The 14,625-nt window shown below is 40.0% G+C and overlaps 1 protein-coding gene across 1 annotated transcript in view; it reads left to right on the forward strand.

Moving 5' to 3' along the window:
- Nucleotides 1-14,625, forward strand: part of LOC109536993 (titin) — a 109,665-nt gene that overhangs the window by 14,617 nt on the left and 80,423 nt on the right. Inside the window, exons 15-23 of the mRNA XM_048666015.1 lie at nt 824-2,422; nt 2,629-5,387; nt 5,448-7,335; nt 7,392-7,623; nt 7,699-7,834; nt 9,609-9,831; nt 10,515-10,857; nt 10,916-12,350; nt 13,433-13,562. Of these exons, the coding sequence (XP_048521972.1) occupies nt 824-2,422; nt 2,629-5,387; nt 5,448-7,335; nt 7,392-7,623; nt 7,699-7,834; nt 9,609-9,831; nt 10,515-10,857; nt 10,916-12,350; nt 13,433-13,562 (8,745 nt within the window). The remainder of the gene's footprint in view (nt 1-823; nt 2,423-2,628; nt 5,388-5,447; nt 7,336-7,391; nt 7,624-7,698; nt 7,835-9,608; nt 9,832-10,514; nt 10,858-10,915; nt 12,351-13,432; nt 13,563-14,625) is intronic.

Raw genomic sequence — 14,625 nt, forward strand, 5'->3', positions numbered from 1 at the left:
GATACACAAAATACTTCTTTAGTCATACATATTCATTATTAGTCCATTATTTGTATTTTATTTCGTGGTTTTCAATGCGTATATACAATTTGAGCATGTATTTGACTAGGCTTTTGTATCTTGAATCATTTTCATCTGCAGTGAGAGTCAAAATAAGTAAGTTTGTTGCAATTTTGCGTTTGGTCACTTCATATTTTCTTATTAATTTATTTACGTTCATTACTAAATATTCTAATTCCGAAGAAATCCGCACACGAGTCGGATATTTTCGGAATTTACAACCAACCCATTTATTTTCCAAATATCTTCCAAACAAAGTAATGGAGTGCTTGTGGTATTTTCTACATTCAATTTGTCAATTCAACCAAAAATATATCTAAGTGGTTCCATTCGGATATCAACATCATTTCTATTCCATTATTTGTATTATATTTCGTGGTTGTCATGGCGTATATACAATTTGAGCATATATTTGACTAGGTTTTTGTATCTTCAATCATTTTTATCTGCAGTGAGAGTCAAAATAATAACTTTGTTGCAATTTTGCGTTTGGTAACTTTATATTTTCTTATTAATTTATTTACGTTTATTACTAAATATTCTGAATCCGAAGAAATCCGCACCCGAGTCGGAAATTTTCGGAATTTACAACCAACCGATTTATTTTCCAAATATCTTCCAAACAAAGTAATTGAGTGCCTGTGGTATTTTTTACATTCAATTTGTCAATTCAACCAAAAATATATCTGAGTGGTTCCATTCGGATATCAACATCATTTCTATTCACTGATGTAAAATTTTAACCCATTTGATTCCCTTATAGCCAAAGCCTCAATCATTCGCGACACCCAGCATGAAGGTGCTTTAGAAAAGATCCACTACCTAGAAGATGAATCAAAGTACAGAAAAGTAACTCGCGATGAGGCTGTCATTCTTGAAAAACCACAATTTGGAAGAGGCCTGAAAACAATCGAAAACCTACCAGAAGGTCAAAGTGCCCATTTGGAAGCAACCCTCACGCCGGTAAATGATCCTACAATGAGAGTTGAATGGTTCTGCAACGGAAGACCGATCCAGACCGGCCATCGGTTCAAAACGACTTACGACTTTGGATTTGTTGCTTTGGATATTTTGTATGCTTACGCTGAAGACTCCGGAACCTACATGTGCAGAGCAAGAAATGCTGTCGGTGAAGCAGTGACAACTGCTGCAGTTTCAGTAGTAAAGAGCAAAAACCTCTACTTGGAAACTATGGATGAGCAGAGGCTGAAGAAGCTCAAAGAACTTGAGACATACGAAAGACCCAAGAGGGAAGAAGTAGAGCCATTGCCACAAAAACCGGTATTCTTGACCCCACTCATTAGCTTGGATAACTTGCAAGAAGGTCAACACGCTCACTTGGAGACACGCGTCGAGCCAATCAATGACGCCAACCTTAAGATCGAATGGTTCGTCAATGGAGTTAAACTGAAAACTGGACACAGGTTCAGAACTACCCATGACTTTGGCTATGTTGCTCTAGACATTTTATATGCCTATGCTGAAGACAGCGGCACTTACATGTGCAAAGCCACTAATCTAGTTGGTGAAGCTGTTAATACTTGCACCATTAAAGTAGGAGGTGGACGAGGCATCTTGCTTGATACTCAGCACCCCGAAGGTCTGCAAAAGATCAGAGAATTGGAGGCCCAAGGCCATCCTACCAGACTGGAAGTGGAAGAACCCGTTCCAACTGCTCCTAGATTCATTACTGAACTTCGTGGTACAACTGAAATTTATGAAGGCCAAACCGCTCACTTTGAGGCCCAAGTTGAGCCTATTCATGACTCCAGCTTGAGGATTGAATTCTACCACAATGGCAAGCCCTTGCCCCATGGAAACAGATTCCACATTACCTTCGATTTTGGATACATCGCTCTGGACATTACTCATGCTGTACCAGAAGACGCCGGCGAATACTCCGTTAAGGCCATAAATAATCTAGGCCAATGCGTATCTTCAATCAACCTTCGCGTCATTTCCAGAGACAACATAATAACTGAATCTCAACGACCGGAAGGTCTGGACAAGATCAGACAGCTGGAGGCTCACGAGCCATACCGTCGTCCAGAAGTGGAGGACCAGGTTACAAGACAAAGACCAGTTTTCACTCAACCGCTACAGAACATTGATTTCATCCGCGAAGGTCAAAAGGCCCACTTTGAGGGCCGGCTGATCCCAGTCGGAGACCCAACTTTGAAGGTGGAATGGTTCAGAAATGAAAAACCTTTGGAGGACAGCTCCAGAATTAGCAAGCTGCATGACTTTGGCTATGTGTCTTTGGATATACAACATGTGAGGGCGGAGGATGAAGGCATTTACCTCTGCAGAGCTTCGAATCCTCTTGGGGAAGCCGTTACAACTGCATCTATGAAAATTAGAAGTAAGTTTTAATATCAATTAACTTTAATATCAGCAGTGTTTCATCTCGTTTTCCATTCCACTATGCCACCTAAAGTAAACAATTACCAAGAAACCATTGGTCTAAATTCAGAGTCTCCGAAAAATTTGGATTTCATATTCATTTGTTGGACATCAAATTCCTATTAAAGGCAAAACTGTATTTAGTAATTGAATATTTCTTTACAGCCGAAGCCAATATCCAATTAGATACCCAACATCCAGAAGCTCAACGCAAAATTGCTCAATTAGAGCAACCACTAGCTCCTAGACCAGAAGCTCCCGAAAGAATATTCGAAAAGCCTATTTTCACCCAATTGCTTACTGGTCCTACAGAACTTTGGGAAGGCCAACATGCCCACTTCGAAGCTAGAGTTGTTCCTGTTGGAGACGCTAGTTTGAGGTTCGAATGGTACGTCAATGGGGTAGAACTTAAACTTGGATCAAGATTCAAAGTAACCCATGACTTTGGATTTGTGACTTTAGACATCTTGTCCACTGTGCCTAATGACTCTGGCGTTTACACTTGCAAAGCTATTAACAAATCTGGCGAAGCAGTGTCATCTATTTCAATGAAGGTAAAATCGCGCTCCAATATCATTGGAGAGCCACTGCATCCAGAAGCATGGGAACAAATCCGCCTGAAGGAAGCTGAAATGAACAAAGTGCCAGAGATGTTCGTTGATACCACTCCTCAGCAACCTCCAGTGTTTACCACTCACTTAAAGAGCTATGACAAACTGGTAGAAGGACAACATGTCTACCTGGAAGCCCAAGTTGAGCCCAGAACAGATCCAAACCTCAGAATTGAATGGTTCAAGAATGGAGTCTCACTTTCCACTGGTACGAGGTTGCGCAGCACATTTGATTTTGGCCTGGTAACACTCTCAATCAATGGATTGCGAGGAGATGATTCAGCAATTTACACATGCAAAGCAACCAACAAGCTTGGCGAAGCCATATCAACTTGCTCGTTGAAAATTGAAGATAAAGATTGGCTTTTGGGACATAGCTTGCATCCAGATGCCATCCCGAAAATTGAAGAACTGGAGCGGCCACAAGCACCTCGCCCAGGACTTCCCGAGCCCACTTACGAACTGCCTATGTTTATATCCCATCTTAACAACGTAGAATGTTTCGAAGGCGATAGCGTGCACTTTGAATGCAATGTTGAGCCATCCAAAGACCCAACTATGAAAATTGAATGGTTTGTCAACAACAAACCTCTTCCAACTGGAGCGAAATATAAATCTACGTACGATTTTGGATTTATTGCTTTAGATATTACCCACTCGTATGAAGAAGATTCTGGTGTATACACTTGTAAGGCCAGCAACAGCAAGGGTTCTGCAACCACCTCTGGAACACTTCGCTGCACTGGAAAGAAGAGTATTTATTACGATACGCAACATCCACAGGGACAGGCAGGTTTGGAGGCAATCGACGAAGTCGATCAAGCATTCGCAGCTAAAGCTAAACATCCAGGCTTTGCAGCTGACAAAGAGTTTCCCAAACCGGTATGGACCGTGCCTCTCAATCCCGAATTTACAGTACTCGAAGGAAAACCGTTACATCTGGAAGGATCAGTTGAGCCGAAGGAAGATCCAAATCTGAAGATCGAATGGTTCTTCAATGGCAAATCGCTAGATCACGCCTCAAGATTCAAACTCACCAGCGACTTTGGATTCGTCACTCTAGACCTGACTGATGTGTATGAAAGAGATCAAGGTGTTTACACTGCCAAGGCTTCGAACAAAGCTGGTGAAGCCTTTACGTCAACTACAATTTATTGCACAACGAAAGCCAATCTTATTGAGCGCACCCAACATCCTAAAGGACAAGAAGGTTTGGAGAAGATCCAAAATCTTGAGGACTCGCTGAACAGGCCCGAAATGCCGTTCCTTGAAGGCGAAGAAGGCCATGCCCCAGTATTCACTTCTGAGTTTACCAACCTGACCAACCTAGGAGAAGGAGAAATTGCTCACTTTGAAGCAGGCTTAACACCAATTGGTGACCAGACTATGGTAGTCGAATGGTTCTACAATGAGAAAACCATTGAAGCCTCACATAGGTTCAGAACTGTACATGCTTTCGGAATGGTTGTTCTGGAAGTTTTGGGAGTTAAGACCGAAGATAGCGGTACTTTTACCTGCAGAGCTACGAACAAATGGGGTATGGCTGAACAAAGCGTGACACTTGAATGCGTTGAAAGGGAAGCTGGCCAGAAACCCAAATTTACTACCCATATTCAGGATATTGTCGGACTTAAAGATGGCCAATCTGCACACTTTGAGTGCACTCTGATCCCAATTAACGATCCTCAACTTAAGGTTGAATGGTACCATAATGGACAACCCATATTGCATTCATCGCGTATCAAGACTGTGTCCGACTTTGGGTTCGTGGTTATGGACATTTCGTACATACAAGATCAAGATTCTGGAGAATACGTGTGCAGAGCTTACAATAAATACGGCGAAGACTTTACGCGGGCAACAATTTCCGCTCATGGCAAAGGAGGAGTATTTTCGGATAGTTTGCAACCGGACTCTCTGGCTAAAATCAGAGAGCTGGAAAGCTTCCAGGGACAACAAGCCCAAGCACCAACATCGCCAGTCACTGAACCACCTAAATTCATTACCCAAATTCAAGATATCACCAAGCTTGCTGAAGGACAAAGTGCCCACTTCGAAGCACGCCTCACACCAGTTACTGATCCAGACTTAGTTGTTGAGTGGTATTACAACGGCAAGAAACTACCCCATGGGCACAGATACCGAACCTTCCATGATTTCGGAATCGTCATTCTCGACATTCTCTACTGCTATGAAGAGAACTCTGGAGTCTATGAATGCCGCGCTTACAACAAATATGGTCAAGACGTAACTAAAGCAACGCTGAAATGCACATCCAAGACGAACCTGATCCTGGACTCGCAACTACCGCGGGTAAGTTGAGGAAGACATTGAAAATGTAATGTGCTCTAAGTTTTTCCCTTGTTGTTTCAGGGCATGGAAGGTGGATTGGAAAAGATCCAAACGTTGGAGGATTCTCTAATCCGTACACGAGATGAAAAAGAAGAAGTTACCAAAGGACGAGCTCCAGTATTCACTGTCCCGTTATCAAACGTTGACAGTTTACGCGAAGGTGAAAATGTCCACTTTGAAGCCAGACTCATCCCAACTGACGACCCTAAGCTCAAAGTAGAATGGTTCTGGAACGGCAAACCTCTTAGGACTGGATCCAGATTCCGCACCTTCTGCGACTTTGGCTTTGTCATCCTGGAAATTTCCCCAGTATATCCAGAAGACTCTGGCGAATACTCTTGCAGAGCCACAAATGAATATGGCGAAGCTGTTACAACTGCGTCAATGAAAGTATCTGGAAAACGCAGCATTATTTTGGAGTCGCAACTGCCAAAGGGAATGGAAGGCACTATTGATAAAATAGCCGAACTTGAAGGTTTGGGTTTGGCACCCTCCCAAGCAACACCTGAAGATGACACTGGAAAACCACCAGAGTTTATTACCACACCATCTGATTTGATCTTGGGTGAGAACTCGTTGGCTCACTTTGAATGCAGGTTGACTCCAATCAACGATCCAAGCATGACAGTCGAATGGTTCCATAACGGCAAAGCATTATGGGCCGGTTCCAGAATTAAGACTATTAACGACTTCGGTTTTGTTATTTTGGAAGTAGCTGGAATATATCAGCGGGACTCTGGACTGTACACATGCAAGGCCACCAACAAGCACGGAGAAGCAACTGTAAGCTGCACTTTGCAAGTGAAGGGTAGACAAGGAATTATTCTTGAGCCTCAGCTGCCTTCCAACTTCCGTTCAGGCACCCAAAGTATCCAAAAATTGGAAGAAGAACTGTACAAAAAGGAAGAAATTTTGGCGGAAGAAGAACAGCCTAACCCACCAAGATTCATCGTGGAGATCAAGGATAACATTGATGTCCCTGAAGGCAGTCCTGTACATTTCGACTGCAGAGTAGAGCCAAAGAATGACTCTTCAATGAGAATTGAATGGTTCTTCAATGGCAAGCCTTTTGCCACTGGCTCACGTGTACACCAAATAAATGACTTCGGTTTTATTTCTCTGGACATCGATTACACCTATACAAGAGATGCTGGAGAATATATTTGCAAAGCCACAAACAAATGGGGCTATGCCATTACTAAGGCCAGAGTTACTTCAAAATCGAAGAGAACAATTGATTTTGAAAGCCAGCTGCCAGCAGGCATGACTGCAGATAAATTGAAAGAACTCGAAAAAGGTCCAGTTTCCGTTGCACCCCAAGCAGATAAAGTGTACGGCCCACCAAAATTCATCACTCATATTCAATCTGTTACTGTTGAAGAATCCGAATCAGTACGCTTCGAGTGCCGGGTGGAGCCTAAAGACGATCCCAAGTTGAGAGTTGAGTGGTACAGAAATGGAAAGCTTTTACCTGCTGGACATCGCTATCGAACAGTATACGATTTAGGTTTTGTTTCTCTCGATATTCTCGATGTCTATTCAGAGGATTCTGGCGAATATGTATGCCGAGCGGTTAACGATCACGGAGAAGACTTTACCAAAGCACATATCACATGCAAGAAACTACCGAACATTATTCTGCAGAACCAAGTTCCAAAGGGCATGAAGAAATCAGAGGCCTTAATGCAGATGGAGGCTGCAATCAAGAAATACACCTCCGAAGTATATCTGACTGAAGATGACCTATTCGACGTTGAAAAGAAACAGCCTCCGCGTTTTGTTACTCAAATCTTAGAACAAACTGATCTGGTAGAGCGGCAGACCACCAAATTTGAATGTCAATTGGCACCTGTTGGCGATCCCAACATGAAAGTGGAATGGTTCCTCAACGGGAAACCTTTACCCCATAGTAGGTTACTCCGCTATTTTTTTGTAGATTATGCTAAATGAGACCTTCCATTTTAGAAAATAGGTTCACTCCTATCTACGACTTTGGGTATGTGGCTATGAACTTCGGCTGGGTATACCCGGAAGATAGCGGCGAGTACCTATGTAGGGCTACCAATTTGTACGGCATGGATGAAACGAGGGCGGTAATTCAAGTAGCTGGAAAGCCAGGAATTATCTACGAATCGCAGCTTCCCAAAGGAATGAAGAGTATTGAAAAGATCAGAGAAATGGAAGCTTCTTGGCTGGTGTAAGTGCATTATATTAAATTATATGAAGTATGTTAAAAGGCACTAACTGCAGACATTCACGAATTATTTTTTAGTACTCCTGAAATCGCTGAAGAAGAAGCGAAACCGAGATCGGCTCCAGTATTTATCAGCAAACCTGAGCCAGTTATAGTGGAGGAAGGCGAATGGGCGAGATTCTGCTGTAGAGTTACTGGACATCCAAAACCAAGGGTATGTGAAATTTCAAATTATAATCGTTAAGCTCGCTTAATCGGAAAAAGCTCACACCTGTTCAATTTATATTTGCAAATAAAAWAWWTTTTATATCAAATTTATTTATGTAAGGTGATCTAAAAACAACCTACGACCAWCASCYAATTTTTCTCAAATGGTAGCATCTGCCTTTTATTTCAAATSAATTCTAAGTACTCGTATGATTCAGGTAACATATGCTCATAAATTAACTTCAATGGTTATCGAGAAATTTAGGATGGAAGCTATCCATAATTAATAGCGACGATTTCTTCAAAATGTCTGCTTCCCTGAAATCGACCCATTTATTTCAAGAAACCGAACAACAATAAACTTAAATTTTATAACACACATCTGTGGAGGTATGGCAGGCACTTCTTTTCGGATCTTGTCTTTCAACTCCTGCAGATTGTTTCTATCTGAGTTAGGTTTGGTGATCTAAGAGGACATTCATAGGTCTCTCTTTCCTATCAACCGAATCGGAAAATTGTCATTCAAAAATTCACACAATTGCAGCACAGCGTCGAGAAGCACCATTTTGCTGGAAAATCAGTTCTTGGTCAGGAGTGTTTGGCGCTAGTAGATTTGGAAACATAAAATTCAAATGCTAGAATTAATTCAAGTTGGAGAAATTCTAGATATGATATTCCTATCTTTCCTGGGTTTCAGTCAAAGTGTGAAGTGAAAATTTTTGAAACATCGTTTATTTCATTACGTTTCGGCGAGACAACAGCGCCATCATCAGATTTAAAATTTTACACAAACTCATGATTGGTAAAAATTAACGTCCYTTTAGGTCTTTGCCTTCTTGAAAAGCTTGAGTTTGTCTGAATTATTGTCTACATTTTCATAAAATTCTAGAATTTTCTTGAATTTTTTTGAATTTTCTTGAAATTCTAGATATACTTGTCCAGTTCGTCCCTGTCCAAAGAAAAAAATTTCTATTACTACCCCGCGCACTATTCCACATTACACATTTATTTTGTGGGGGTACTGGCTGCGATCCTCCATCATTCAGTGCGGACTTTATGTTGCCCAATATCGATAATTCTATCAATTCACATGTCTAATCATAAGTCTAATGTTAGACTAATTCACAAGTCTAACAGTCTGTGCTTTCGACCTATTCGGCAAACCACAGACTTGAATATGCGTAAATTGGCCCCAATCTGCAAATGAGGGATACACGGATTTTTTTCCAATGAAAGTAAAACGACAAGTTTTTCACTTTCATCTCGATCAAAACGTCCAGACGCAAATCTATTTATTACAAAATTTTCTGAATTTAGCTTCTATCCTATTTGCCGACGTGTTCTGTTACGAAATTCAACAAAGCAGATATTTTCGATTTCTTCTCGTTTCGCCCACTCCATCATCATTTTCGAAAATATGTTTTTCTTCTTGTAAATTCCCCGAGTCCTGTTGAGCTTAAGCATAGGAATCACTTTTAAACTTTATTGGAGAATTGAAAAAAGAAAAAAGAAGCAGATTCTTCCATTTGAAGATTGAAGTTGATGCTCGTAATTTATTTTTGGATCACATCACATTTAAAACTATAAAATTTGAAGATCGAGCTGTTTTATAATAAACTGTCCGCTGAATCTAAAATTCATTGACTGATTACTTCTACGACTTGCTGGTTGTAGTACAAACTACTTCCGACTTTATAACTACAAGATCCTCTTAGCGATTTTTAACATAAATCAAGATCGAACTTTAACATAAATCTATAATATTTTAATTTTTTTTTCAGGTAATGTGGCTTATCAACGGACACACTGTAGTAAACGGATCCCGTTACAAATTAACATATGATGGTATGTACCATATGGACATCCCAAAAACCCGGCAGTACGACACTGGAAAGATCGAAGTTATTGCCCGAAGTTCTGTGGGCGAAGCCATTGCGGAAACAGAACTGAAAATCATACCAAGACAAGACGATTACAGAGGCGTGCTTAAGAACTCGCCTAGGCGTAAGTTTACCAAACAAGACTTTAGCACAAACATATTTTGGGTAATGATTTACACAGAAGATCGTTCAGATATGCGTTGATGTAAATGTTTGTATAAATCATTACTTGCATTTTTTACATGACTGAAAATACTAAACATTCTTTACACGATGCACTATTTGACCATTAATTTGCAAGCCAAGCACATGTTGTATACCTAAAAATCGCTCTAATACTCGTCAACTCCCACATGTTCCTCAAATTTGCCTCAAATTGAGAACTCGTTTCATTTGAACATTTAGACAACCTCCACATACCGATCACTAGATATCAGAAACCCTCTTCTAGAAACTTGATTCCCAAATGTTTTCATTTTTCTTCTTCCTCCCGTCCTCAATCCTATCTTTCTATCTGCTTCGAGGCATCATCTGCGGATGTTTTTATGCTTTCTGCACAAAAGGAAGTTTGAATCAGGTATGCTATTTTATGTCGTAAATGTTCGTGTAGTTTCGCATGCTTGTCAGCTTTACTTGCAGTGAAACCTATAAGAAACTTTCTGAAAAGCGGACAAAATGTCTCTCATTAAATTTTCTAGAAGAGCTATTTTGCATTGTACCTACTCAGCTTGCTATTTGTGTGTCATGTTACATGTTAATCGCACAACACCACGAGTAATTTAATAACACTTTACTATTTACCTGTAGCTTGGTATGACCTAGAACTATCTCAATATCAAAAAGAGCGTCAAGAAACTGAATTAGAGAAAGTATTCGACGAACGCAACAGTACGCTCCGAGAATCTGGATTGAACGTCTCAGGAGTTCATGTCCAATCGAAAGAATACTCTGAACCCGAAACTGAATGGCAAAAGCATATCAAGTCGAAGAAGGGAGAAGAGTATTACACAAAAATTCAACAACTCGAAAATGAACAAGTTAGCAAAGAAGTGCGACTTCGTGAAGCCTCCCATCAAATTACCATTCCCGGGGAGAAAATTGTAAGCAGTTCCTTGGCCAGAGGAATGGCCCAACAATATCAAGACAACTTGTAAGTATAAACACTGCATAACAAAAAGCTGTTGTTTTAAACCAACTCTTTTGACTAGGGAACAAGTACCTGAAAGGCCCCAACTTCAGTCAATTCCCAGACTACCCAAGGCAGAACCAGCAAAGATCACGCCACACAAAGACCAAGTTTCCCTCAGGAAAACCGATAAATCCAAAGAAGAAATGCAAATCGAATACGAAATCGACTCCAAGTCAGGAGCGTATCCTCCAGGGCCCACAGAATCTGGAGTACATGGACGAGAAGTTTACGTTACTAAGCAAAAGCAAACTCAAAAAGAACGTCAAGGAGATTTGGAGATTACTCGCAACATCACAGCCACTGAAACCACTGATGTGGAACACAAGGCTAAAACTCAAGAGCTCCTGGTGCAAGGACAAGTGCTACCAACCAACCCACCGCTGTTTACCAAGAAAATACAACCCTGCAGGGCATTTGAAAATGATTCTGCTAGATTCGAAGTTGAATTCGACGGAGATCCGCTACCTAAAGTAACTTGGTTCCGAGAAGACTTCCCTATTACAAGCTCGCCAGACTTGAAGATTTACACCTTCAGCACTAAGTCCATTTTGGTGCTGAGACAAGTCTTTATGGAAGACTCTGGAGTGTTCAGCGTTATTGCTGAGAACCGCGGAGGGACTGCCAAATGCAGTGCCAACTTAGTGGTTCAAGAAAGACGGCGACAAGGCAGAGGCGGAATAATTCCACCAAATTTCGCCACCACCATCCAATCAACATCGGCTAGTGCCGGTCAGCTTGTACGCTTTGATGCCAGAATCAACGGCACTAAACCCATAGATGTTTACTGGCTGAAGAATGGAAAGAAGATCACTTCCGATATCAGATACAAGACTTTGGAAGAAGACGACTTGTACACTTTATTGATAATTGAACTGGTTCCCGAAGACACTGCCAAATATGAATGCGTTGCAATGAACCAATCAGGCGAAGCGCGCTGCGAAGCTGACCTTACAGTACTATCGCCTACTGCCCCACAAAAGCCTTCAAAGCCCACCACTCCTGGAACAGAAAAACCTCCAACCATCGTGGAACCACTTAAAGACCAGAACATCCGCGAAGGCCAAGCAGTGGCTTTCAAGTGCAAAATCACCGGCAAACCTACACCATCTGCAAAATGGCTCAAAGCCGACAAAGTGATCAAACCATCCAGATATTTCCAGATGAGCAAAGAGGGTGACTACTGTACATTGAGAATCTCCGAAGCATTTCCTGAGGACGAAGGAGTCTACAAGTGCGTAGCCGAAAATCCGGCTGGAACAGTTACAGCTCAAGCAAAATTACGAGTTCTTGCACCTGAAACTCAAGAGCTAGCTCCTAGTTTAACACCAATGAAAGACGTGATCGTGCCTGAGGGTAGTCCAGCTCAATTTAAGACTTCCATCGCTGGGAAACCTAAACCTACCATCCAATGGCTGAGAGAGGGCTTCCTTATACCAGAATCACCAGACTTCCAGGTGAGCTTATTTTTTTCAAATTTGATCAATTTCTACTTCAAATACTCAACGTTCATATTTTGGGTTTGAAATATCTTACTTAATTAAAACCTTCAGTTGAAAAACATTTTCAGCACTTCAAACATCAAAAATTTAGAAGTTTGCTTGCCACATGCAATTAGCGTAAAAATACATTTAATTGAACACATGTGAGTAATTCGACTGAACAGTTCTATTCCAAAAAGTTTCCAGGAATGAGATGATACAGATAAACAGTTTTTAAAAATACATTTTAACTCCTGCAAAGATCAATTGCCAAAGGATTTCAATTCAATTCACACCTCATTTTATCTCAAAAGAAGGATTTTTTGGCATTTACTGTAGATCGTTGAATAAAGTTTTTCAAAATATGGTACTTTACGGAACTCGAACGTACACGCATAATTTGTGCCATCGTTTTTAATAATTTAAAAATGCGTTGACATGTTGACGATCTTAAAAAGATTGCCAAAAATCTTTTAACTTTTGAACTATTCATCATTTCTAAAATCAAACTCTTTCATTCGGATGTTGCAACAATATTTTCAAAAGTGATAATATCTCTTGTTTAGGGGTATTATCGATTAGATTGTGGATAATATTAGAATTACATTGGATGCAGCGATTTCAATTCGGTTTATCATTGGCTTTCGAAAAAGGATCATCTTTACATACCAGAGAATGAATAATAGGAAAATGTATCCTTTATGTATAACGCTATTCGAAAAATAGGCCCCGGATTACCCGGATTACTTAAAATAATATTTGTGCATCAGTTATTGTTTCCTTTTAAATTATGCGTTTTTTGGGCTCATCACGCTTCATGAACGTAATTAATCAATTACCTGCATCTCCAGCCAGTTTGCTCGTTTGCAATATTGAGCTGCACTAAAAAAAATATTTTTAATTTCACATCGATTTTTATAGAAAATATACTCTTGTTTATACTGAATTAAAAACAACCTATCGAAGAATTAATTTGAGCACTGTTTCACCTGTGTGGTTTTTGTATAAACTATCTTCAACGTAAAAGCCACTATTATAAGAATCGTTCCTTGTTTCAGATGATCCAAGAAGGTAGCAATGCCATCCTTCTCATCTCGACCACCTATGAAGAAGATTCTGGGGTATTCGCATGCCGAGCCACCTCATCAGCAGGCTCCGTAGAACAGTCCGCCAAACTTATCGTCAAAAGTAAGAAATAAGTTATCAGCTGTGTTTTAGTTTTGTTTTTGTAAACTGTCCTATTGGAGGTGCTGCTTTTATTTTCCATCCTCCAGTCTTACAGCAAAAAGGAGGACAGCTTTGTATATTTGATAAATTGAAGTTCACCTCCAGCTGACTCTAGAACGTTTACTAAAGGACCAATATCATATCAAATTTTAAAATCACCCAACAAAGATAGTCAATTAGAAGTTTTATTTGGTTCATTATATTTTATTTAGTTCGTGCTTTATTTATCAAGACGTTATTTAGTTTTTTCCTTGTTGCTTCTTTATAATTACTTGAAGCTTTTAATGTTGTTCGATTTAACATAGTAATTCCAAAAATCACTGGACTGAAAAGAAAAACAGCCCTTCCAGAATTATTTTCACGGACTGAAGTTTTTGGTGGTGGAATATCTTTGTTAAGACATTACGGCTAGAGTTAAGGTTCCAAGTGATTTAGTTTACATAGGATTGAAGTAAAGCTTTTGGCACTAAACAAAATGCTGAACGGCTTTATTCCTTGTTTAATTTGTAGGCCATAGAACTGTATATTTCATTATTGCATAATTTTGTTTAATAAATCGCTATTGTTAAAAACCCTGCGTTTCAAGTGACACACACAAGGCAAACACTCCCAGTATCTTCAAAAATAGATTCGGATCTTATAAATATTTTAGATGAGTCAAATGGCACGCAGATTTACGACGGTTTTGGACGCGCACGTGTCGGCAGCTTAAAATTTAATAGACATAAATGCATCTGGAATAGAGTTTTTAGTTCAGACTTTCAGACACAACACTTAGATTCCGTTACGCTTCGTGCAATGAAACGATTGAATACGATAAATGCCTCCTGTGAAGTTCTTATAAGCTGGAAATAGAAACAGCACAACTTTTACCGCTGAAAATAACGTGCATTTATTTTTCTTTATTTAGAGAAAATGTAATTTTTCTCAATTATTTCAATATTAAGTAGCATGTTTAGTGCTTGAAGCTTTGTAGGAGTTAATTCAGGTTTCGTAAAAAGATTTTCATTAAATATTGAAGATC

The sequence above is a fragment of the Dendroctonus ponderosae genome, unplaced genomic scaffold, assembly GCF_020466585.1.
Source record: "Dendroctonus ponderosae isolate FM_Combo_2020 unplaced genomic scaffold, Dpon_F_20191213v2 Dpon_F_20191213_4, whole genome shotgun sequence".
NCBI classification, from domain to species: Eukaryota; Metazoa; Arthropoda; class Insecta; order Coleoptera; family Curculionidae; genus Dendroctonus; species Dendroctonus ponderosae.